Here is a 27,529-nt window from a genome sequence, read left to right as displayed (position 1 = left end):
GAGGAGGAAGTCATCATTTAAAAAAAAAAGATACAAACATTAAATATTTTTAAAACACTACTGTATATCATGTGGTCTACATCACTTACAAATAAATGCTTTGTTTCACAGATGTAGATTTTATTTTTCTCCAGACTACAAAATATTCCTTCATCCATGAAGAAATTTCAATGAACACAAATTAAGAGTGACTAACTCAACCCATGTTTGGGGCTCGCAACACATTTCTATAAATAAATGCTCTATTTTCACATATCATTGCAGTTGAATTAGCAAGTAAATGCCTAGGGTTGGCTTTCACACAACTGTTTTGTCTAAAATATAAGAATAAAACATGACACTGTGAATATTTATTTTCTATATTACTCAGACAACCATTTTTAAAAGATTTATTAATTCTAGTAACGGTATCCTTCTGTTAGAAAACTTAATAATGTCCTATCACCACTTATGAGGATATTAGTCATTAGTAGTAAACATATTTAATTGCTTTCAGGGATATAGTTCTACAAATAATCCATTCATGTAATTAAAACAGTACAATTGTCTTACCCCACATGAAAATTTCTAAGGTCTTTTTTTTCCCTAGGCAATGGGGTTGAGTGGCTTGCCCAAGGCCACACAGCTAGGTAATTATTAAGTGTCTGAGACCGGATTTGAACCCAGGTACTCCTGACTCCAGGGCCGGTGCTTTATCCACTACACCACCTAGCCACCCCTAAGGTCTTTTCATAATAGTTTGAATTAAATAAAAAAATAGTAAAATGATATTCCCTAAATAGAAACTTACTGGATTTTTAGCAAATGGAACTAGTACAGACTAGCACTGCCTAGTTTTTTTTCTGCCTCTCATTTCACTAAATCAGTTAAACTAAAACTTAAGTATGAGGAACCAGGGCACTGGTCCCTCCCTCTCTCCATTTCACATTTTAGGTATCTCTTCTTTTACCTTTTCAGCATCTTGTTCAAACAGCCTCAGCTGAAAGCACTGATCCAGTTTTAGCTTCCTCACATGCCACATCTGATGCAGATGCTGCCGTGTTGAGTGCAGTCGATCCAACATGGTGGACACTTTGGGTAAGAGATTCTGCAAGTCCGCATTTCCTGACCCAGAGTTCTTTTTGGGAAAACTATCACTGCTCTGTATCCGCTGTAATAGCTTCTGCCCCTCCAAATCCAAGTCCTCTATAGGGGCCTTGATCACTTTCTTCTTCAGCTGAGAATGTTCCTCAATCATATTCCGAGCCCCCTCTAAATCCTGAGGCAGCTCCTTCTTTGCTAGGATGTCCTGAAGTTCCTCCAGTCTAGATAACATGTGAGTTGCATTGCTAATGTAGTCTTCAAAAGCCACTCTGATTTCTATCCATTCTTCATGGTTGTATTCCAGACAGCCTTCAAATTCAGGTGTTAGCTGAGAAGGATCAACCACTTTGGTAAGGCCTTCTAAAGAGACCATATTTGTCTTAATGGGGGGGAAAAAAAGCTTGTATGAGAAAACATGTAATTCACATTTGTGTATTATAATTTTGGTGCTATTTTTAATGCTCTGTCATGGATTTTACAACTTTGAGAAAGTAATTTATTTACAAGACAAAAAAAACCAAAACACATACCTTGGTTCCTTCCCCATAAAAATAAAAGCAGCATGGTCAGCAAGAGTGTGAATTCATAAAAGCATCACATAAATGTTTAGAGAGAACATTCCATTTGTAGAACCTGACATATTTTGAATGGAGCCAGATTCAAAAATCAATTAGTTTCCTTCTGAGAAATACTGACATTAACTGATTGAAGGCTATTTAACCATGACATGAGTTCCCAAAATATAAACCTGAGGTAGATGCCACAAAATTTCACCTTCATTGCTTCTTGACCTTTGGTCTTCCTCCTTTATAAACTATCCCATTATAACCACCTCTCTCCCTACAGAAGAATATGGCAATTATAATGGAAAAGTGGAAAGAAACCTAGCTCTAGAGAGGATGGCTAGAAAATTTAACATTTATGAACCTATAGAACTATGTGTAATATCATTTAATATCACTGGAATTCAGTTTCCTCATTTGTAACAGGAGAGGGTTGTAATGGCATTTGTAGGTCTAAAACCCTATAAAAAAATCTCCCATTTTAAACTCTTTGAAAGTTACTTTTGGCCTATGGACTAACAAACTTCATAGTTTGCTCCGATTTTCTCTACTCTATAGAGGATGAGGCACGAACAGCTCAAGACAACAATACAATATGCTGAAACTAGAAAATAATAACATATCCAGGGATAGAAATGATTAGCTTAGCATAATGCTTGTCACACAGAGGGTACTATATAAATATTTATTCCCTTCCCCTTTTACAAAGTCAAAAGCTGAACAATCTGCTTCCTTTTTTTTTGCAAGGTAATAGGGTTAAGTGACTTGCCCAAGGTCACAAAGGTAAGTAAATATTTTTTAATTTTAAATTTATTTATTTTCATATTGTAGTAACAATAGTCTTGTTATAAAAGTAACCATAATCCCTCTATCCCCCACAAAGATAGAGAAACCCCCAGAAAAAATATAGTGAGAGGAAAAAAAAAGTATTCAGATACTATTAACTAGGGGGCGGCTAGGTGGCACAGTGGATAAAGCACCGGCTCTGGAGTTAGGAGTATCTGGGTTCAAATCCAGTTTCAGACACTTAATAATGACCTAGCTGTGTGGCCTTGGGCAAGCCACTTAACCCCACTGCCTAGCAAAAACTTAAAAAAAAAAACCCAACAAACAGATACCATTAACTCTATTTCTGGGCTGGATCACATTCTTCATCATAAGTCCACTATACAATTTGTTTCAATATTTGTTCCCCAAGGTTGTTATTGATTAGGTAAGAGAGTATTATGTGTCTGAGGACAAATTTGGCCAATGCTTTATCCACTGTGCCACCTAGTTGTCATTCTATTTCCCTTTAAATAAATGAGTAAGTTGACTAGGTGCATGGACAGAGAGTTAAACTGGGGGGGGGGGCAAGGTAGAGAACTTGGGTCAACTTGATTCTGCCCCTCCATGTTTGCATGACTTTGGGTAGTCTACTTTATTCTCATTGAGCCTCTTCAATTGTAAAAGGAGTGAGGTTAACCTAAATGACCTCTAAACTCCTTTCCAGCTCTAAATCTATGATCCTTAATGGCCATATGCTTTAACAATCTGTCCTCTATTCTAATTAGATGAAATATAAAGAAAGCTTTAGTTGATTATTTCTCAAGTAATTAATAAATCTATGATCTTAATCTAATTGTAAAACAGAATTGATTTTTTCTGTTTTACAGAAGAGGTGTTTGGAGGGAAAAGAAAAGGAAAAAGCAGACAAGTCATAAAACAGCACAACTAAATGAAACTAATAAATTAGTATATATGTAAACTGGTGAAGTATACTAACATACATACATAAATTAGTTCATCCAGGATATAAAAATAGTTTGAGAAGAGGTCATTCTGATCCTGTTCCTGACTCTGTTCTTACCTCCAAATGCCAAGAAACAAGACTTAGCATCAATTTGTTAGTTAAAGCTCAGCACCAGAGAAAAGATCCAGATACTGAAGCATTTTCCTAAACCAGCATTTGTGCCTGCAAAGTTGCTGCAGGTTAAGTCCCATCCCTAAGGAGTCAGATTCATTTTCACTGACTTAATAACTCCCTAAAGGCAAAATCCTGGAGGCAATCACCTGCACAATTCATCTTAGGAGAGACAATATACAAATAGAGTGATGGAAAAACTGGTGAAGGAGACTTCAGAAGTCCAGAGACAGACTCAGTAGAATACTCCCTGGTTTTGCATGAATTACACTGCCATTTTCCTCTTTCAGTTTTCCAGTTGAAGGCAATACATATAACAAAATGTACCTGCTTTGAGGTATCTAATTTTTTTTCATGAGAAATACTATGTTAGAATCTTGTAAAATTTCATTTAATGTTGATTTTTTCTTTGAATGATAAGAAGCATAAGCCACAAACAAGATGGTAATAGAGCTGAGTAATTTTATCTTTTTTCCATCTAAGCTGCATATTACAAGATGATAGATCAATATAAGAGAAACAAACTGAGGAAGTGGGGAAAAGTTGAACAGAAATGCTCCAACAGTTATACATAACCCTTATTTGGACAAAACTTTGGGTTAAAATTGTTCAAAGAAAAAAAATCTACCCAGGAAAAAAAACAATAAAGCTTATACAAGCAATCGAGTTTTGTTAAAAACTCACAGAGAAGAATAGAATTCTTTATTCCCATTATCACCTCATTAAACTGCCTCACAGGGTTTTAATATCTTATAGATGTGAGGAGATGAAAATAGGGTAGAAAAAAGAAAAATTTTTCAATTTAGTACTAGTATTCACTGCACTGTTTAAGTCGATCTCGGCTAAATCAATTAAGATTATGTCAAAATTTAAGAAGATGCCTCTGGTCTTCAGTTCAATATCATTAAAGGAACATTCTCCTCTTCATCTCCATCACTTCCCCCAACTACCTCTTTTTTATGTGTGTGAGAAGGACTCCTAATTAAAGTAACTAAACACGATAGACTACAACCCTCCTTGTCATTCACTTTGGGTTAGTCTTGGGAGATGCATTATTTGGGGGGGGGGGGTAGGGGGATGGTTGTGAGGCAATAAGTATCAAGTGGTTGAGGCCAGATTTTCACTCAGTTCCTCCTGATTCCAGGATTGGTGCTCTATCACAGCATTATTTTTTCATTTTTAACAGCAAGGAAACTTAAATCACTGTGTTCCTTTTTTACACTATGTAGAATGCAAAAATTCAGTCAAATTAATTAAAAGACAAAATCCTTTTTTTTCCTGTTAAATATTGCATATTATTTGATTCACAGAATGGTCATACCATCCCTCCCTTCACCCCCATTTCTCACTCCTTCTTCCCAATCCTCCAATCTCTGTTAAGCAGCATGGATATATTCTCATATGTACTTTAGGGATAGACAATACAAATTTAATGACCTATAAACAAATAATTAACTCTCTGATTAATGATGAAAAGCAACTATGAACATCAGTTTGGTCAGCCTTGCTACAATAGAAATTACCTCAAATTCAAATTTAGAACTGCCAAAGTTAGTCCTTTGTTTCTGCCAAAAGTTGTCTGGCTTGATTATCAGTGCAACATGAATACAACAAGGAAAGGACTCTTGCAAAATCTTCAGTAGAGGCTTAATAGAGTCCCATTTGGATCCACGCATGTCCACAATAACTGTGAATCCTCGTTTACAGACTTCTTCACTGTGGAAAAAGAAAATAAAAAAATAAATACATCTTGCAAAGGTAAACTAAAGAGTTATATACCACACTGCTAACTTCATATTAGAACTACATTGATATATGATTGTTCAAGAGATAATCATTCAGTTTGACAATGCATTTTGTATTTCAATACAGTTAGAATATTAGTAAAACAAACAGCAGAGTCACAAGAATGAAGAAGGCAATAAAGTTTGGAATGAAAGATTATAAATATATATAAATATTTTATTCTAGATGATCAAGCTGGACATGGAGAGAAAGAAAGGAATAAAAAAGGAAGAAAGGAAAAATAACTGGTTACTGATATGGTAGTCACATCAAAACCACTGTCCATGTTCAAACAGTTCATTAATCAATTAGGGAAAAGATAAAATTATACATCAAAAGAAAATAGAACAATGAAATAGCACTAAATACTACAAATTAAACCAAACCCGTTCAAATGATTTATTGATGCTCCTAAAGAATGGAGGGAGAAGACATAGGAAAACAAACAAACAAACAAAAAATAACAAAGATGATGACCTTGACTGTCACCATTTCTTGAAAAAAAAATCTGACAGTTGACACATGGAGGGCTCAAACAATCTCAGCTGGAAAAATGTCTGATTAGCATGCAAGCTGGGAAATATGGAAGCCAAAATCTTGGTTTAGAATATAAATACTTTGGAGGGTTTTTAAAAAAAATTTACACTGGGAGTGGGGGAAGGCAAAGGGAGGGGAGCTAGGTGGCACAGTGGATAGAACCTGGAGTTAAGTTTGACTTCAGATTCTTACTAGCTACATGATCCTGGGTAAGTCACTTAACAACAATTTCCTCCCTCCCCAAAGAAAACTACACTAGGAAAAAGAGGAAGATTAAATATAGGGTAAGGTGGGGTGGTTCAGTTTCAATGGGAAAGATAAATTAGAATAACAGAGACTATTTTAAAAAAGAGAACATCAATAAAATAGTTTTTGAATTACTTAGGGAAAAGAAGTTGTTCATGAGGGAATCCAAAAGAAATTTTGTTACTATCATATTACATTTAATATATACCATAAAAAGTAATATGTTCATTGGCACATATAAAATCTTTTTCATTCTTTGTATATTGAAATGTTGGTTGATGATTAAGTTATTTATTTTTAAATATTTCATTAAACTTTTTAAAAGAAAAAAGTGAGAAAGCAGAATGTATCAATTGCTTTTATATGTGTTAAGGTTCTTAGAAAGTTTAAATTTAATTCTTTCCTGGTTTCAAGACTAGTATTATTTCTATTAAACTGTACTACAAGTCACTAAATAATTTTGGACGTCTGTTCCAGCACTAAATCTATGATTTTATCAAATCAGTTCTTCCTAACTTATGAATGATAAAGAAATTACAAGGGGTTCATTTTCTTAAACGACTCAATATAAAAAATAAGCTAACATGTCTTCCATAGGCTGAATCAATTTAGCAGAAATATATTTTTTACTATTTTCAAAATATATATAAATGCTATTTTTTAAACATTTTTTAGAGTTGCTATTGTGATTAATAAATTATAAATTTATTTGGAAATAATCATTCAACCAACAAAAATATCCTTGACTCAGAAAACTGAAAATAACAATCCAGTACCCTCTGAAATCTATCAAGAAATCATCAATCTAGGGGCAGCTAGGTGGCACAGTGGATAGAGCACCAATCCTGTAGTCAGGAGGACCTGAGTTCAAATCCAGTCTCAAATACTTAATAATTACACAGCTGTGTGACCTTGAGTAAGTCACTTAACCCCATTGCCTTGGGAACCCCCCCCAAAAGAATCATCAATATGTATTTTAACAAATATACATAATCTTTTTCTGTATTTCTTAAGGGTAAAAAAGAATTCTCTTAGAGGGAAAAGATGGTAGAACTCTTGTTACATATGGATGGCCTTAATAATAATCATTAATAAAATTTTTAACTCTAAAACAATAGAAATTTTATTCTTCAATATTATTTCCCTGATTCAAGATGTAGAAACCATCCCTCTCATCACTTTCCAAGACTTCCCTTATTTTCTTTGGCATAATTCTTTTAATCTCCTTGTTAAGGCTCTATGACAAAATTGTCAGATATCCAAAATCTTCAAGAAAAAAAAGATTAGGGGCAAGTAATTCGTGTATCCACCATTTTTCAAGATTTATTTTGATCGATGAACAACATCTTTTCTTGATGCCTGGTTTGTAAGGGAAGTGAAGGGAATAAGCTTATACAGAGAAACCTACTATATGGCAGGTACTATGCTAAGCATTTTTACAAATATTACCTCATTTGAGCCTCAACAACCATGGAGGTAGGTGCTGTTATTATTTCCATTTTGAAGTTGTGGAAATTGAGGCAAACAGAGGTTTACTGAAAGAATCAGATTCAGATATAAAGATATCATACAAAGTGTTTTACACAAAATCTATTATTTTTTTAAAAGTTCACTTTCTGTTTAAAATTACCTTCAATCCAGGATGAAAAGAAGTACATATAACTTGGTGTCCCTTGTTAAAAGCCTCAGGTGCTATAGTATAGGGAATATTTTATGATAGTTTCCAAGCTACACCACAGTTAAGGGACAATTCTAATCCTCACTATTACACAGTCCATTCACTAAAACAGCTTGTGTGGTCTAATGGTGTTGGAGCCATGTCATTAGCTAGGTAATGAATGTAAAAGACTTTGAAAATACCAAATTACTATGTGAATGCCAATGATATTTTTAGGTTTTCACCCAACCTGAACCATTGCTTTACTGTGACAATGAAGAAATCATCTGATATCTAGCCTTAGGTAATCAACCTTGGAAACTGGCCTAAATTTAAATCTTTGTAAAACTAAATGCTACACCTAAGTGTAGATTTTTGCCTAATTATATCTTTATAATTATATTCTCTGTACCCTTTACCACAGAATGCTAAAAAATAATACATTCATATGTATTTTATGTATGGGGACTGACATAAACATAAAGCTCAATCCATTTGTTTCTTATTTTAATTTATAACATGATGAATCTTTCACAGTATAGGGTATTTTTAAAGGTTAGAGTCCATATTATACCTATATTCCTTTGTGGATGACAAAATGAATTATGAATGAGTTTTTTTTCAGCATTATGCTGTAATGTGGAAGCTGATTCATACCTGGTTAGATTCGATGAAGCAGGATAGTTACATAATTGAAGAAAATGATAAATTTGGCAGGTGTTACCATATTACCCCCCCCCCCCCATTCCTTAAATGATTGATTTCATTTAAAACTAGTGGATGCTCACATAACTTACTTTCACATCATTTCCTTTCACTTCCAGGTCAGTCTATATTAGGAAATTTCAATTAAGGTAGCAATATAAATGGAAACATATTGTGCTTCATTTGCAAATTTATAAACCATTTAGAGCATTTAGACATGTAAAAGTCAACCAGGCCCATCAAAAACCAATTGATCTGAGTCTTATTAAGTTTAAATGGGGGGTCAATATGCTAATTCTCATTCAAATATTTACTTTAGGTTTACACAGGTTAAAGGAGAAAACTCTATAAGGGTATATAATAATTGTTATTAATTCTATGATGTACTATAGAATGTTGTTATTGAAGTAACAAATATATCTAAATCCATATACCAAATAAATGCCATCAGAAAACTGCAGTTATATGTTTTATTAATTGGTACTTTAAATATCAGTCTTCATTAGATCAAGATAGATTTTATTTTATTATAAACAAACTTCTTAACATAACCTATAACAATGCTACAAAGTTTTCCCACTTGAAAAAGGCTTAGAATGAATCCTGAATAATTCCAGGCTGTATAGCAGAATACATAGAAAAAACAATGGATTGGAGATTATCTGGAACTTCTCAGTTGTTTCAACAACAGTAGTTTAGCAGTGCTAACTGTGCATCTCCTAATTTATTTATTTTTTTCCGAAGTAGAAAATGAGGTGCTATTTAAAGAGAAATGAATTATAACCATCTAAGAGACTGGTTTGTATTTATAGGCACCTAATCAACATGCACAGTTCCTAGCAAGAGAGATTACATGCCAGACATGGTCCATAGTTCAAGACATGTGCTATTTGACACATATCTCCCCATTTGCCAGTTGTTTCCAAGGCACTTTGCCCACAATCCTTCCTTTCCTTTAAGATAAATTGAATCTCAATTTAACACTGATGTTCTCACTCTACTCTATGTAGATTTCTTCTACTTCTTCTTAAAAATAATTTTCTAAAGAAACAGAAGCTTTACTGGACACAGAGATGATGTGAGTTCCTTTTTAAAAACTGAGAGATGAAACTGAACTTCAATCTACAGTAACTGTGTCCTTGAGTAAGAAAGAATGCACTATGTCAGAATAGATTACTCAGTCACCTTAAATTATTCTTGAAAAAAAGTAAAATATTCTAGAATACATTCGTCACAGAGTTGAACAGAATATATTAAAAGTTCAGGCTCAATCAAAGATTATAAAAGTATCAGAATTAATATTATTTTAAATGTTGTTTTAACCCCCACAAACAGAAAATTGAATAACATATTCAATGGTAAAGAACAAGATTTGTCTAGCTATTTTTTCCCTCAGAAGATTCATACAGATTTTTCACTATTGAGTTTCACTACTCACCTGGTAGCACTAAAGGCAAAGAGAAAATTAAGCAGAATAAGACAGAGGTGATAGTCCCACCCCCATCCCCAATCCCATCAGTCTTCTATTTTGTTAAAATTGAATCTAGAGAACTATGGCCAGCTCTCATTTTAAAGAAAGACATAAAAAAAAAACTGGACTACAGTCGATGAGATTCCTCAGATGGAGAGGAATCTACAAATCATATCAAATGAAGAATAGATGTCTAAACTAGAGAAGGAGTTGTAAAAGAGAAAGAGAGACACACAGGATCAGAGACTTGGAACTGGAAAGGACCAATTCCTTCATTTTATAAATGAAAAAATTGAGACCCAGAAAAAGTTAAGCAGCTTGCTCAAGTTCACACAGGTTAGACATCTTCTAATTCCAACATCTTCTAACTCCAAATCCTGCTCTCTTTCCACTGTGACATATGAAAGTTGAAAGATGTATAAGAGAAAGACTTGCTCTTTGTTCCCAGGTTCACTGTACAGATATGAGAGAGCAAAGATTGACTAGCACCTGTCAGGGATGTTGTAGTGGGGATTTCCTCAACTCCCAAATTCTACAATTCTGAGGAGTCATACAAAGCAGAGAAATTAAAGAGAAAGGAGAAAATGGTAGTCATTTCTCAAAGGGGTTAAATCTCTACTGAACTGTCACTATAGCTAAGGCATCACTAAGGGACACACACAACCTCAAATGGTAAGTTGAACCATAATATTTCAGTATTTTAGCTATGAAAATAGTACCAATGAACAAGTTAAACAAAGGTACATTTGTCACTGACTAGTCTTATTTGTCCTAAATTTATCTCTTTCAAATCTGAAGGAATACCTTACCTTCATATTATTGTATATCAGAATTGGATGAACAAATCATATTTCATTTATCATTTCTTTTTATGATCTTAAGAGACCCTGATCATTTCACCTGAAAATCAGTCTTTTCTTTTGTTCTCTTAGCACAGATATGGTAAAGGAATCCATAAGAACTGATAAGATCATCAAGTGAAATAGTTTTAAAAATTTTAAAGTCCTGGAACAAAGCTTTGGAGGTCATCCATGGTTAGTGATTATGGACAGAATGAAAATCCCGCAAAAGAGGCAGAGAAAGATTGATAAGTGGGAGGAGAATTAGGAGAAAGTAGTGTCACAACAATCTAGAAAGAAGAAACTATCAAGGAGAACAGGATGATTGACAGTATCAAAGACAGCAGTTAAAAAAAGTTTGAAGACTGAGAAAAAGCTATTAGATCTGGCAATTATAAGATCACTGGAAACACTGAAGAGAGCAATTTCAGTTAAATGATGAGTAAAGAAGCTCAAAAGTAGAAAATTGAGAATCAAAGGAAAGGAAAGAAAGTGAGGGCACCTATTATTGCTACTCTTCTCAATGAGATTTGCTATAAAAGGCTGGAGAGGCATGGGATAGCTGAAGGGATGGACAGATCAATCAAGTGTGTGTTTTGAGGATGGGCCAAACATGGGAGTATCTGCAGGCAACAGGGAAATAGATAGGAAGTGAGTTGAGATTAGTGAGTAACTAAGGATGATACAATCTGCTGCAGAAAATGGAATGGAATAGGATGTTCATGTAGAAGAGTTTGCCTTAGGAAAGGTCTTTTTTAAAAACTTTAATTAATTAATTAATTAATTATTAGGGGTTTTTTTGCAAGGAAATGGGGTTAAGTGGCTTGGCCAAGGCCACATAGCTAGGTAATCATTAAGTGTCTGAGGCCAGATTTGAACTCAGGTACTCCTGATTCCAGGGTCAGTGCTCTGGCTAGTGCTCTGTCCACTGTGCCACTGAGCCGCCCCAGAAAAGGTCTTTTTATGTGAGGATAGGGTTAAACAGGAGATGGTCCTGGAAGGCATATGAGTTGAAAGGGAGGGAAGAAAAAGATCTCAGTGAATTATCTAAATTTTTTTCCTGTGTTTTGTTAGCTGTCCAATAAATTAACTTTAAAATTTTACCAAGAGAAAGAACAAATGGATCCTTCACAAAGATAGTATCTTTTAGTAAGTTAGGCTCTATTAGTACCTCTCACCAAGACTGCTGGATAACCTATGGGGAGAAAAGACAATTATTTTTTTCTAAACACCAGCATTCATATTCACCAATATCATTGGGCAGTGAGTAATATCATTCTACCCATATAATACTTTGGATTAACTGAATATATTTATAATATGGTCAGTGACAGAAAGGGGTAGAGAATTGGTGTTTATGGTTTTGATTGTTTGGTCTAGATTGCTTGACTTTATTAGAGTGAAAATTTTCCTCTACCAATGCAGAATGCAAACTGTTCTACAACTTGAAGAGTTTCAAGAGGATTTTTTAGGGGAACTTGAGAGGTAACATGCCTTGTCCATGATCACAAAATTAATATTTACCAAAGGACTTGAACCTAGAGCTACACTCCTCCCCAGTGTGCCATGGATATATCCTTTGTGTTAATGACAACAAATTAATTTTTGATTATTACCCTACTCATACACCAAAGAAAGGTAACTTAGTAGATAAGCAATATGTGATAATGATTTCCCCTCCCAATGGACTGCTTTGCAAATATGATTAAATTAGTATATAATCTGTCACTGGGATATGCCACTTCCCTATATTTTGATCTATGTTAATAATGTAACAAGAATTGTGTCAGAAACATCAATTAGAAAAATTAAGGAAATCATCTTAAATGTGAGTATAAGTGTCTGTAGGGGACCAATCATTTATACGAAAACATTAATTAGGTTCCCATTATGTAAAGACCTTTTTTTTAGGCACAAGAAGAGACAAAAAGATGACAAAGATACAGATTGTACTCTCAAGGAATTTATAATCTATTGCAAAGAGAAAACATACAAATCACCACAAAACTAAATAATAATCGATAGATATTTAAAATTATGAAAAATTTCTATAACAATTTTTGATATGAGTTGAGGGTTGGAGAAAAGTAGGAAGGGCAACAGGAAGAGATTACTTTCAAATGGAAAGGACTAGGGAAAGTTTCATATGAAGCTGATAATGAGGGATAGATAGGATTTTAAGAGATAGAGTTGGGAAGCAGAGATAAAGGAGAAGAAGGAATTTAAAGTATAAGGACGGTATGACTAAAGATTCAGAAGAAGGCAAATTTTATTGTGTTGGGATAGGTAAGCAAGTTTGGTTTCAATGCAAAATAAATGAAGAATGAAGAGATAAGACAAAAGAACGCTGAAGAGAGATTGTGAAGGTTTTGAAAACTAGGCTAATAGCAAGTTTACAAAGTAACTATCCTCACCACAGCCTTGTGTAAGGTAGGTAGCACCAATAGTATACTCACTATATACATGAAGAAAAACATGACTGAGGGAAGTTTAGTGAATTTCTGAAGATCACATTGTTAATAATGTATTTGGAGAATTAATGGTTTTCAAAAAGTCCAGGAATGATGTGTTGGAGCATTCATTAATTAGGAAGACTATTCTGGTTGCAATTTGAAGGATAACTCTGGAAGAGGGAGCAGTTGAAAACAGGGGATCAGGTAATAAGTGACTGAGTAGTTCAGGCAATAGGCAATGAGGGCCTGAATTGAGGTTAAGGTTTGTTGAGTAAAAAAGACAAGAGTGATGAAAGATATTTTGGGAGATCCAAATGATAAGATGCAGAGACTGAATTGAGATGGGAAGTGACAAGAAAATATCAAGGATGAAATACTCCTGGCTGACTGTAAAAATATGGAATCATTAAAAGTTGCATACTAGACATATTAAGTAATTTCTTAAATGGTTTGCTTTTTTCAAATTACAAGCAACAAATCACAACTTACCTAGGAATACAGGCAAGGTATGAAATTAGTCTTCTCAGATCCTCCTGCCGTATTCTATCATGATTACTGCGAGCTGGAAAGGTTAAAATAGGACCTCCACGTTTATCTCTACCACCTGAAAAACAATCAGAAAACACTCAATAAATGCACAGAAGGAAATAATAGGAAACCAAAAGAAAACATAATTCTACTTTTGGATATTTTTTTTTAAAGACTTCATTTCCATCCAACACAATGATACAAGACATACTGTGAAAAGCTCATTTTAATCAAAAGCAACAGCCAGGTACAGCAATGCCAACAGGCAAGAGTCCTTGTTTTATCTAGGCATGCCAAGGCTATTTCTAATCTCTTGGCAGCTCATCGAATGAAAAATGTCAGTGGGTCACCACACAGCCCTGCATATTATTCACAGTATGCTGCTACGTGAACTGTCTTTTCATTGTGTTTTCTTCTTTCTTCATCTAGAAGAATGAATTTTCATTTTGGAAGAAAAAAAGTTTAATGTGTGTATGCATAGAATAAATATACCTTCAGTAGTTTTTTTTAAATCCTCCCTTTTCTATCAAAGAAAGATTCTGCTTCTAACCCTGAAAGAAAAAGGATGGAAACCATCTATCCCTGCAGGTGCTGCAACTGGTGCTGATGGCCCTGAAAAATGTGTGAAATAGCTGGCATTTATCTAGAGCTTTAAGATTTTCAAGCTTCTTACATACATTAGCTCATTTGAGTCTCACAACCCCCTGAGGTAAGTCCTCAAAGTATTATTCAAGTGTTACAGATGGGATCTGAAATTACAATAGATGGATAAAGCATATATATATATATATATATATATGCAAATGTATATATGTGTGTGCATATGTATAAAACATTATCCATACATTTAAGATGATTACAATCTATTTGTGGAATGAATAACAAGACAGTATATGAATGAATCTTAAATAGTGACAAAAGAATGCTCTGTAAATTCAGGAAAAAAGAAACTCACTTCTGGATGGAGTGCTTGGCATAAAGGAAGAAAAGATGGAGTTGGGTTTTCCAAAATAGGTATGATTTAGATAAGATACAGCTGGAAAGATAGATGGGAATCCACAAATCATATTCAGGAGAATGCTTAATACATAAGCTTATTATTGTTCAAACATTTCAGTTGTGTCCGACCTCATCTGGAATTTTCTTGGCAGAGATGCTATATCCTTTTCCAGTTCATTTTACAGATGAGGACATGGAGGCAAAAAGTGTTAAGTGACTTACCTAGTTACACTAAGTGTCCAAGGATGACTTTGAACTTAGGTCTTGACTCTAGACCTAGTACTCTATGTACCATGCTACCCAACTGCTCCAGCATATAGTAGTAAATGTTTAACAAATGATAGCTGATTGAAAATAGACTTATTTGAATAAATTTGTGGGGATGTGAAGGTGACTAAAGATAACACTTAAAATAGCTTGAGTACAAACCATGGAGATTCCTGACTGCAAGGCTAAGGGAATTTGGAGTTCAATACATTGTCAGAAGACAGCAGTTTTAGAATAGGAAAGGGCCTCATGAAATTAATTGGTCCAGAAGTGCCATTTTTCAGATTTGGGAACTGGGATTCAGAGTTCTCTAGTAAAATTAGAAGAATTAATATTTTGATCCAAGTCACTGACTAGAAATTCATTGTTTTTTTTTTCTTTCCACTGCACCATTTCCCCCTATTTCACTAATAAAACTTTCAAAGGATTCAACATCCTCTCTTTTGATTGCTTTATTTAGTTATATGATCACTTCATGACAATGACAGCCTTTCTCCTGTTTTAACTAATCTTTTTTAGTACAACATCTGATCACAGCAAAGTTTAGAGACAGAATCAACATGCTTATTGCTCCCTCCTTCCACAACCAAGCCCTGGTTCTAATTCAACATCTTCTGCTTCAAAGTTCATGCTATCTGATTATACACACTGTCTTCAAATCCTTGTCATTTACCCATCACCTAGAAATTCTCACAACTCTTGGCTGATTTTAAAGCTCTGTTATCAATCCCTCTTTCATCGCTAAAGAGTATGATATCCACAATGAAGAAAGACCCTTTCAATAAGTCTTTGAAATTCTGAACTCCCATTTTTATTCTACTTCAGCCAACACACTTCCCAACAGAACTTGGATTTCAAAATCATTAAGAAGAATCTTACTTCCAAGATCTTGAACTTTGAATCATCTCTCTCAAGGCAATTTCCTTCTCTTATTTACTTCCCTTAGCAGTTTTTACTTTTCTTTGTTGTATCTCCATAATAGGTACTAAATAAAATGCTTAATGATGACTAGATTGCAACCTTCAGTACCTCAATGTCTCTTTTTTTCTCCCAGTCTATCACTGCTACTCTGTCCCCATCTCTACCTTACCATTAACCCTATGATCAACTATTACATTGATGCTTTTACTGTATTTACTTTTAATATTCCCTCTTCCCAAAGCTTACACTAGGACATTTCTAATACCTATCCACTTTGCCCTTGTTTCACAGAAAACAGATGCTATTAAGGGAGTTCCTAAACAAGGCTGGGTACATCCCCTACAAATGTATGCTAACTAACCTCAATTTATTCTTTGTTGCTGGTTGACAATTATCTCTTACTATTACATTCCCCAAAGTGATTTAAACTAACCCTCATCCCTAGTAGCCCCCAATTATATTCCTTCTAATTTCATTCCCAGAATATGACCTCACTTCCTAATATTAATGAAAAGATTGAAGTCATTACATAATCATATATTTATAGCAGAAAAGGGGTGTGGGTGGTCATATAATCCAGATCTCTCATTTTATAGTTGAGAATCTGAATCTAAAAAGAAAAGTCATGATAATAACTATAATAAGGGAGAGAGATGTAGGATTTGAATTCAGGTCCTTTTCCTCTAAATCCAGTAATCTTTCCCCTGTACCACATAGATATGATTTATTCTAAATTTTTCAATAAGCCCCATTCCTCAATTCCTTCCCTCTATTCTCAGTTATATATGGTTGCTGTGTAATCCCTGTCCTTGTATTATCACTTTCTGTCTTTGTGATGACATGGTCCCATTTACCATCTCTCTTTTATTCTACTACATTTTCAATATCTTCCTCTATGAAAACTAAAAACATGTTCAAAGTCCTCTTTTATCCTAAAACCATCCTCAAGCTAACACCCTCTTGCTTCTCTTTATTGGCAACACTTCTGGATATAATCTAACATATTGTCTCTGTTTCCTCTATTACCCACTTACTCCACAATTACTTTGTATTTATCTTCTATGCCAACCTCTCTGAAAAAGTGGACCATGATGGTCTTATTAGGATCCCAAGCAGTTGTGGCATTGTTGCTACTTAAGCCCTCCAGAGGCTCAGAGCACAGGCCAAAGGATAAAACTTTCCCAGAGATCTAAAAAAAGATAGGGGAACATAAACACAAATGTAAACATACAGGAAAGCCTCCCCGTTTAACCCCATGGCAGAAAGTCATTAGGTTTCCTCAGTCTTTTCAGCTCTCCTTCCCTTAACAGTGAGTTAGTTCTCTGGTCATATATAACATAAGAATTTTGGTATATATGTGCAAACAAAAGTCTTATAATGAGCTCTTTATAACCAATCAGTTGCCAGCCACAATATCTTTAATGTGACTTTTTTTGTGGAGGCAAAAAATTGGAAACTGAAGGAATGCCCATCATTTAAGGAATAGCTCTAATATAATGATATATTAATATAATGGAATACTGTTGTGCTATAAGAAATGTTGAAGGGAATAAAAAACCTGAGAAGTCTTTCATGTAGTGATGAAAAGTGAAGTGAGTAGAACTAGAACAATTTATATACTAATAGCAATGTTGTAAAGATAATCTACTTTGAAAGACTTAATAACTGATCAATATAATAACCAATCACAGATCCAAAGGAACTTATGATAAAACATACTTTTCACATCTAGAGAAACTGATGGACTCAGTGCAAACTGAAGCATCTTTACTACTACTACTTACTACTACTACTACTACTACTACTACTACTACTACTACTACTACTACTAAATACTATTAACAACAGTAACAATAACAACTACTACTACTATTACTTATTTCTTCTTTTTCAATAGGGGAATGTTTTGCATGATTATCCATATTTTTAATGGATGTTGTTTTGCTTTTAATTTATTCAATAAATAGAATTAATTTAGAATTAAAAACAGAACACTTGCATATACTGCCTAACATTCATTATAATTGAATCTCCTCATTCACAAAGCCATCTCTTCTAGGTTAGAGTAAAATAATAGCATTCTTATTAGTCTTGCTACATTCAGACTGCCCCCCCAATTTACCCTTTTTCACTATTGAACAGCTCTACTATTTTCCTATTGTATTGCATTGCTCTGATTATGTTACTTAAAACAAAAAAAAAAAATATTCAATGGCTCCCCAGTCTCTTATCAAACATAAATTCCTGATTAGGTCATTTATGATATTTCATAATTTGGCTCAAACTCATTCAGGCATAATGGAAACCATTTCTTGAAAACCTCTGTTGAAGAGGAATTCAATACTTCCTGGGGGGTTGCTCATTCCATTTTCCATAGCATTTTGAACATTTCCCTAACAGCAAACCTTTGACTCTACAATATCAGTCCACTGCTCCTAGAAAAAAAGTCTCATCTTTTTTTTTCATTCAACAGTTCTTCAAAAATACTTGAAAATATTTTCATGTCTCCCACTATTTTCATTTCCCCAGTATAAATATCTCAAATACTTTCAGTTTTGCTTCATGGCATTATCAAATCTTTTCTAGAACTTGATTAACTTCCTAAAAATGTGATATTCAGAGCTGAATATTAACATCAAAGATGTGTTCTAACCAGAAAAGAGTGTAGTGGAACTATTACCTCCTTTGTTAGACAGTAGGATTTTATTTTTACCTGCAAATCACAGTATTGATAATATTATAGTGCAATTAGAACTAACAGATCATATATGTACTTCTAAATTTGATTTTTCTGAACCCAAGAATAAGGATTTACATTTACACTAAGACATCAATGGATTGGTGATCTAACAATGAAGTTATTTCTTCCAATGATATAGATTACTTCTCCAACATTCAGGTCACAGTCTAATCTCAACTTATGGTATCTGACTTTTGATCATGTCCTCCTAATATAAAATAAGAGATATATCTAATGTACTATGATTCTTTATTTAGGTTTCTTGATGTGGTCTGGTTACCCATAAGCAGTTCATCTGTTATCCTTTTTTTCTTATTCAATAATACCAGTCCATATCTTTCTCTTATTTCATATATATGTATACATACACATATAAACACACACACATATGTGTGTGTGTATGTGTGTGTATATCTTTCTAGTTTTTCAATAAGGATAATTACTGTGAGGTATTCAGATTCAGTTGGGAAAAATACTTAATGTTGAGGGAGAAAACCAGTTATAGAATCACAGTTATCTTTTCAATTAGCTGAGTGACTATTAGTGAATTTTTTATAATTTCAGTTTCCTCATTTATTAAATGAAACTAATATTCACACTATCCATCACACAAGATTGTGAAGAACAGGATATAAGCCATACTGATTTTTTTGTTGGACTTCATATATTTTTCTTTTCAAGAGAGGGTTTTCTACTCAAGCTCCTCATTAGACTGTGAGCTTCTTGAGAAAAAGTATTGTCCTTGTACTCTTAGTACTCTGCAGATGGCTGGCACATTGCAGGCCCTTAATAAATGTTTGTGGGACTGAATGACAATAATAGTTAATATTTATTTATCAACTGTAAGGTTTGCAAAATTCTATTAATTATATTATATTTGATTTTTAAATGCACAAAACAAAATAGTATAAAAAACACAGTACTTATGCTATATACAGGCACATATATTTGCATGTACTTATATTTCTTAAACAGACTAGCTTTAAGAAGATATCACAATTTTTCATGATACTTTTGTTGTTTACTTGTTCTTGGTTGATGACATAAGTTCCCAATAAAAGGAAAAATTATAATTATCTTATAAAATGATAATTGTCAACATTGAATAAAATAGACAAAAGAGACACACTAAACTTTTTTTAAAACCATTAATCCATTCTTGGTAGGAAATTAATAACATTAATAACAGGACTTTTGCAGAAATTCAGAGTAAGAGAGAATGAGTTATTCATAATGCAAGCCCCCAAAGTAGACAAAATATAAAGACATCCATTTCTTAAAATATTGCAAGTAAGTATAAGCTAGAGATCTAAATCAGCCATAGGCAAACTATGCATAAGGGCAAAAGCTACCTATGGTCTAATTTTGCATAGCCCTGAATGGCTTTCATCTTTTTTTTTAAGTGCATTAAAACTTTATTTTAATATGCAAAAACCATTCTTATTATGAGGTTGTACAAAAGCAGGATGTTGTGAGGCCCATCATCATAGCTTGCTGATCCATGGCCTATATAATCTTTATTCTAAGACAGTAAGTCTATAGGTTATTGGTGTAACTTTGCCACATTTCTATTTAAATATTTGCATAATATGAAAACAGGAGACTTAAAAAAAAAGTAGTGCTAAACACAGACTATTGAAAGATTCTACTCAGAGAAATAGTTGTCAAGAATTGGTTTCATCATACACCCAAAGGCAACAAGAAACAGGATCATGAGATGCTTGCACCTGCTCACAAAGAGACTAAACAGACCACCATGAAGATAACTACAGTTTATATATCAACAATGCTTGCAAAGGGTGAAGAAATAGAAAAGTTATCTAAAGAATGTGGCAAGATATTCCAAGTGAAATCAACATATACTTAGATATAATGATATAATGTTAATTCAATGTAAATATATATTGGGGAGTAGGGAGGAAAAATTGAAGACTATTCTGGAAAATATGGTTTGGGATCAAGAAATGACAGTATTCAAAAGTTTATAGGCTGCTTAAACCTATATAATGTGAATATTTTCTTAAAGTCAACTTGGCAAAGATTGTCTGACATTGTAAAAAGCAAAATTGGCTATAACTAATAGAATAGAGTTGGAAAGTATCTTAGAAAATTATCTAGTCAAATCTTCATTTTTAAGAGGAAAACTGAGGCTCAGGGATGTTAATTTACCCAAAATTTCACAGGTGGTATTAAGTTAAAGTGTTTGAATCAGTGTTTTCTAACTCCAAATATAATGTTCATTCCACTAAAACATCTGTTGCAGTCATTTCAAAACAACTGACTGACTATAGTTAAACCTGTAAATGATTAAAGCAAAGGTCAAAAATAGCAAACTGGAAGAAAATAGAAAGATAATGTACCATTACAGTACTTCAACTTAGCTGACTTAAAGAATTGAGGTAAGCAAAAACTGGAAGAACAATGACGGTCACAATAAATGTAAAGGACAACAACCCTGAAAGACTTCATAATTCTAATCAATGCAGTGACCAATCATGACTTTGTAATCCTAACTAATGCAAAACAATTGCCCCAACAAGGATTCAGAACACACATAATTTCTTTGTTTCCCCTTTCCCCCCAAAAAGGAGAGCAACAGAACATAGTATTTTTAGGCTACATTCATTTGGGATTACTAAGAATTATACACACATGTTCTGAAGATTTAATATATATTGACTAACTCCAGCTAAAAGAAAACTAAAGGACTATTTCCTCAAAATATAAAAAAGAAGAGAAAATTAGCTTACAGAAAACCTGTCCACATCAGATGAAAATCAGAAAGATAATATGAGATACAGAATGGAATTGATCTTATATTGGTTTGTGTGTCTGTGTGTCTTTGTGTATGTACACAAATGCCTGGTTTGTGAGATGTTTTCATTGGTGGCAATCATAAAAGCTCAATATTTAAACTATCACTTCAGGGCTTTATGAGAGGAAAACAGAGTTAAGAAGAGCTTTAATGACTCTTTTCTTTCATTTTTTTCTTCACTACACTATCCCTAGTTAGCCTCTCATTCCCAGTTGCCTTCTCTTTTCCATTTATTCCCCTCTTGAATTACTTTTAATTTTATATTTTACAATGACTACACGTTCCATTCAGGACTCACAGTCACATCAGAAAAGACTGGAATTAAAGAAATGGGGTTCTATGGAAATGAGCATCTTGGGATCATGTGGACCACTGAATTTAGGATGGATAGTTTCTCTAATGCAATTCAACTTGATCTCTTCTTTTTACTCAATTTTCTGACATTTAATTCCACAAAATTCCATCTAATTCTAATAATCTCCCTATAGCTATAGAATCAAAAAAGCCTATAATCATTATAAAACTATTAATTAAATATAATTCAAAGGGCATAGGAAAGAGAGAGGGTTAAAAAATAAAAGTGCCCCCAAAGTATAAGGAAAAAAAAGAGGATCAATGAAATATTTTTAAATGAACAGAAGGAAAGTTAAGAAAGAATCACAAATACAGAAGTTTTGAAAATTACCTGCTGAATTGATAATATAGGGAATCCCAATATGCTTAGTGTAATTTAAGATTTTGGTGACATTATGTTTTGAAAAAAAGTTGAAATAATAAATATTTATAATTTCATGTATAATTCTCTTTTTCTGATCTATTTATTGGTATTTAATTTCCATTTTTTGGAATAATTAAGCCAAAAGAAGGGATCCAAAAAATAATAGGTAGTCACATAATAGTTTAAGATGCAGCATATGATCAAGGATGACTTGCATATAAGAAGTGATATAACATATATTATTTTTGTATTGCAAAACGGTCATAAGTGTCAAAATTTGACCTGTATCTCAAAATGCCCTGGTTCACCCAGTCTCTGTCCTCTGTCGGGAGTACATGAAAGCGAAAATTCAATGAAATTACTGCGATTAACTGAAAAGGGGCATTTCTACAAGCAATGTTCAATTCTTAACTAATTTATTTCTAAGTTCAGAACATCCAATGCCAGTGAAACAACAAATACATATATATACATATGTGTGTGTGTGTGTGTGTGTGTGTGTGTGTATATATATATATGTGTATATATACACACACACACACATATATATATATATGTATGTTTCCAATTCAAGGACTCCAGAGTTAAACTAACCACATTTGTTTTTTATTCCATTGTCCATTTTGTGTTTTTTTAAAAGTATTTATGATTTATTTATGATTAGTTACCTTCAAGGATGAGAATCTTTAAAAGGATAGCCAGAGTGCTACCTTAGTAAAATCAAGATATTTTAAAAGGGGAATTAGGTTTTAGCATATTAGTTGGTTGAATTATAAAGACTTATGAAAAAATTATTTGCAGGACCTGTTTGAACAAGAAGATATTGGAGGGGCTACAATCTTTATTAAAGGGAAGGGCTCACACAGGAGAAATTATGAATCATCAAAGCTGATAATTAAACAAAAAAATCTTGATTTTTCTGTAGACAATGCTCTATACTAAAAAAAAGTTGAAAGGATATTTTTTTTAAAGCCAAGCGTTGAGGAAGGTAAAACAAGCAAAGAAAATTTAGAGAAAAATGAAAAATGAGATAATAATTATTCTAAGGTTGGGTATGTAGGCATCTCTCTTTTTTATTGTTTCTTACAGAAACTCAAAGTATAACAAAATAAGACATTTCATATCCTATACCCAGCAACTCTAAGTATTGTTCTCCTTACTGGGTCCCTAAATCTATCCAAGGGTCAACTTGAGTTGTCCCATATCCTTTGACTACTCAGGATTGCTTTCCCCTTTCTGTACCAATCATTTAGCATTTATCCAATATAGACATGTTGCCAGATATATTTCTATGTGTTTATCTTATGTTCCAAATAAAATTATAAATTTTTAATACTTTTAAATATCAAGAATGCACTTCTTACAAGTATCAAATTTATGTGTTAAAGATAAAGTAGGGGCAGCTAGGTGGTGCAATGAATAGAGCACCGGCCCTGGAGTCAGGAGTACTGGAGTTCAAATCCGGCCTCAGACACTTAATAATTACGTAGCTGTGTGGCCTTGGGCAAGCCACTTAACCCCATTGCCTTTAAAAAAAAAAGATGGAGTAAAATATGAGAAAAGAACAAAAGAATTAAAAAGAATGAAAAGTTCATATCCTAGAACCAACTGAAAATGTCACAATTCAATAATTTCACTAAAAATATCTAATGCATAATGCCACTTACAAACATTAAAAATATTTTTAAAAGGCTAGTTTTGGGGGATGACAGTTGAAATTATTCATTTACAGTATTACCAAAAGTTCTAACTTTTGAAATTGGTTGATAAATTTAGTTTGTGCATTTTTTTAAAAAGTAATTTTCAGGGGCAGCTAGGTAGCACAGTGGATAGAGAACTGGCCCTGGAGTCAGGAGTACCTGAGTTCAAATCCGGCCTCAGACACTTAATAATTACCTAGCTGTGTGGCCTTGGGCAAGCCACTTAACCCCACTGCCTAGCAAAAAAAAAAAAACTTAAAAAAAAGTAATTTTCAAAATTTTAAAAACCTGAAAAATAACGAAACCTCAGATAAAATTTAGAACTTATGCAGAATTTTATTTTATTTTATAACAATGTTTTAAAAGCCAAATTTGCTATATTTTCCTTATTAATACATAGATTATTAGCTTGCACATGAATGTCTTGGCCTAAAGCCTAGAATTTTATCGATTAAACAGACATTTTCCTCCAGGCCATTTTCTGAGGGAGGAAAGGAGGGTGAGAAGTGTTATACTGAAAAAATATAGTGAGATACATATTGGAAGAGGCAACTGCTTTTCAAATCATAATTTTAGACCCCACCAGACAGTTAAATTATTCCTCAGAAAGGGATTTAAGTACATTCATATAGAAAATGCATAAAATCACAGGATTCTAGAGCTGGGGAAAAAAAATAGGTTGAAAGCTTATCTACCTCACCCTCATTTTACAGATGAGAACATTTACAAAGTATAATTATACCAGCTAAATACTAAAATTAAAAGTTTGGTTTTTTTATTCTATTGTCCATTTTGTGTTTTTTTTTTTAAAGTAGACTCAGAAGTTCCACAATTGTATGTTAGATATAAAGCTTGTATAGAGGGAACTTGGGGGATCTACTCTCTTTTGCATTGCAATAAGATATAAGTGTCAAAGTTTGACCTGTATCTCAAAATGAATGATGCCCTGGATCACCCAGTCTCTGCCCTCTGTCGGGAGTACATGAAAAGAAAAATTCAATGAAATTACTGCAATTAGCTGAAAAGGGCATTTCAACAAGCAAATGTTCAATTCTTAACTAATCTGCTTCTAAGTTCAGAACATCCAGAGCCAGTGAAATAACAAATTATATATATATATTTCCAATACACAATTCAGGGACTCCAGAATTAAACTAACCACAAGAACCTAAATCAATAGCATGAGAAATGTTTAAAAATAGTTTCTTTCCACAGCAAGGTGACTGAGTACAAACCCTACGCCAAATATAGTCCAAGTGCCACAAGACACCTTTATGAATCAAGTTTGAAAATTCTTCGCTTAGAGCGCTCCCACAAAAGGATCTTCTCTACATAAAGAATATACAAACAAATGAAAAAAATTTATACTTCTCTGTTTCTGTCTCTGTCTCCTGCTTCCTCTCAAAACTTAAACCAAGAGTTTACTCTAATGCAGCCCCCTCTTGTTTTGATCACTGAAATCATTGTTGAAAGATGTAAAGTTAAATAGTATATTTTCCTTTTTTAGAATGAGAAACTATAATTCATTCCCTAAGGATAAGGTACTCTTACAAAATGGATGCAGTTTTGAGGACTTGTTACCTTTTTTGCTTAGCAATAACTATTATGAAGAGTTGATGGGCAATAAGAAAATTATTTGTCAAGCAGGCTCTATTTGAGAAGCAAAATGGTAGATAAAGGCATCTAGGTGACACAGTGGATAGAGTGTTGGGTCTGGAGAGTTAAAATCGGACCTCAGACACATACTGGTTGGGTGACCCTGAGCAATTCACTGAACTCTTTTTGCCTCAGTTTTCTCATCTGTAAAATGAGTGGGAGAAATAACCAGAAAATTACTGTAGTATCTTTGCCAAGAAAACCCCAAACATGGTCATGAAGAGGCAGGTACAAATGAAACAACAGAACTACCTAACATGTTTGATAAAGGGGCAGCTTGGGGTCAGAGAGGTCCAAGTTCTGATCTAGCATGTGACACATATTGGTTGTGTGATCCTTTCACCACTTGCCCAGTTAACTCTAAAACTCCAAGCTATAGAAAAGCAATGAGATTTTTATTGATAGGAGTCTCCTACCCAACAAAATCACAGGTCTAGACCATTTAAAAATTGAATAAACAAACAAATAACACCATACCCCATACAAAAATTGGTAAACTCAAGAAACCAAAAAGTAGGAAGAGGAGGTAACTTGAGGGGGATACACAAAAGTCTTCATATAATAAAAAAACTATATGTTGAATTTAGGACATAATAACTAGAACTAGGTGAAATAAAGCAATTCATTAAAGTTACTATGTTTGTTTAAAGAATTTCATAAGTTAATGGTTAACAGCTGAGGACTACATTCCACATAGTTTAGACTATATGTATGGTCCATGGTCCAAAATCAGAGGAAAAGAAAACTCTGTTCAGCTTTCCCCCCACATCCTTGTTTTTTTTTTTTGGGGGGTGGGAGTGAATGGAAGGAGGGGGTGCTGTTAAGATTGTCAGACTAATTCTAAAATTCCCTGGCCATCAATCTTGATCCAGTAATGCAGAGACAAAAACTAACCCCTTTAACTGGGCCATCTAAGATATTCTTTGACATGTGATCTTTTCGAGTTGATAAATAAAATTTAGATAATAGCTATTTATTCATATTTTTCTCCTGCTTTTTCTTACAAATTAGGAATCATTTTGTTAGTTAGCTTAAGTGTCATGAAAAGGAACATTACTCCCATCCCTATTGGTCCATGCCAGGGGAAAAAAAACTTTATTCCTGCCTCGTGGGAGAAACATATTCAGGCCAAATGCTGTTTCTGAATTAGGGCTGAAGTAAGATAGCAATACATTTTAGTCATCTGGTGAAATTACTTGAGGAAATACAATAATTTTCACTAACAGGAACTTAATCTTAGTGATATATGGGTGGAAAAAGTGAGGCATAAAGATATTTTTCCATAATGAAATTGGGAATTTGATTTTAGATTTTTGCAGATGCAGCTCTCATTCAGACCACTTTGGGTTGCTCTTTATTCACAACTCATGAACTACCAGGTTTTACCCCTGCCTTCAAAGTATAATAATAAAACAAAAAATCTGAGGTTGAAGAGCAAAATCACTGCTTTTCTCTCGCTACTTTTTGGACAAAAATTACTGTGGGATGTAGATTAAAATTAAACAATTTTTGAGAGAATAAATTTAGTAATATATTATTATTATATGAGTGTAAATCATAGTAAAAGACAATCTGCAGGCCAATAAAACCATTTCCTCCTAAATAAAGTAAGATTCCTAATGATGGAAACAAATGTGTTTTCTATTGGTAAGAGGCATCTAGTGGCTTTAAAAAGAACAGACATCCAACCAATGGATATAATTATGAAATTTTCCCCAAAGGGCCATTATAAAACATCTGGAGAATTGTATCCATGTCTAGGTGGCATATTTTTAAAAAGTATAATGGCAAAGAAGTAATACCAAAAAAAGTGAACAGGATAGTTAAAAGATCAAATAAATGAATACTTGAGGTGAGGGATAGAATATATTAGCACTTTTCAAGTATCTTAAAGAGCTATGTGAACAGAGACCAGAGCAAGGATTAATGGACAGAAGAAGATA

The 27,529-nt window shown here is 33.5% G+C and overlaps 1 protein-coding gene across 2 annotated transcripts in view; it reads right to left on the bottom strand.

Annotated features, from left to right (window-relative positions):
- TRIO (trio Rho guanine nucleotide exchange factor) overlaps nt 1-27,529 on the bottom strand; it is a 600,806-nt gene that overhangs the window by 375,915 nt on the left and 197,362 nt on the right. For both annotated transcript variants that reach the window (XM_074199605.1, XM_074199606.1), the window contains 3 exons: nt 13,732-13,846; nt 5,073-5,265; nt 950-1,462 (listed from right to left, as the gene is read on the bottom strand). In XM_074199605.1, coding sequence (XP_074055706.1) covers nt 950-1,462; nt 5,073-5,265; nt 13,732-13,846 — 821 coding nt within the window. The remainder of the gene's footprint in view (nt 1-949; nt 1,463-5,072; nt 5,266-13,731; nt 13,847-27,529) is intronic.

This window comes from Macrotis lagotis, chromosome X (assembly GCF_037893015.1).
Source record: "Macrotis lagotis isolate mMagLag1 chromosome X, bilby.v1.9.chrom.fasta, whole genome shotgun sequence".
In the NCBI taxonomy this organism is placed as follows: Eukaryota; Metazoa; Chordata; class Mammalia; order Peramelemorphia; family Peramelidae; genus Macrotis; species Macrotis lagotis.
Note: the sequence above shows the minus strand (reverse complement) of the source record. Positions and strands in the feature narration are given on the sequence as shown.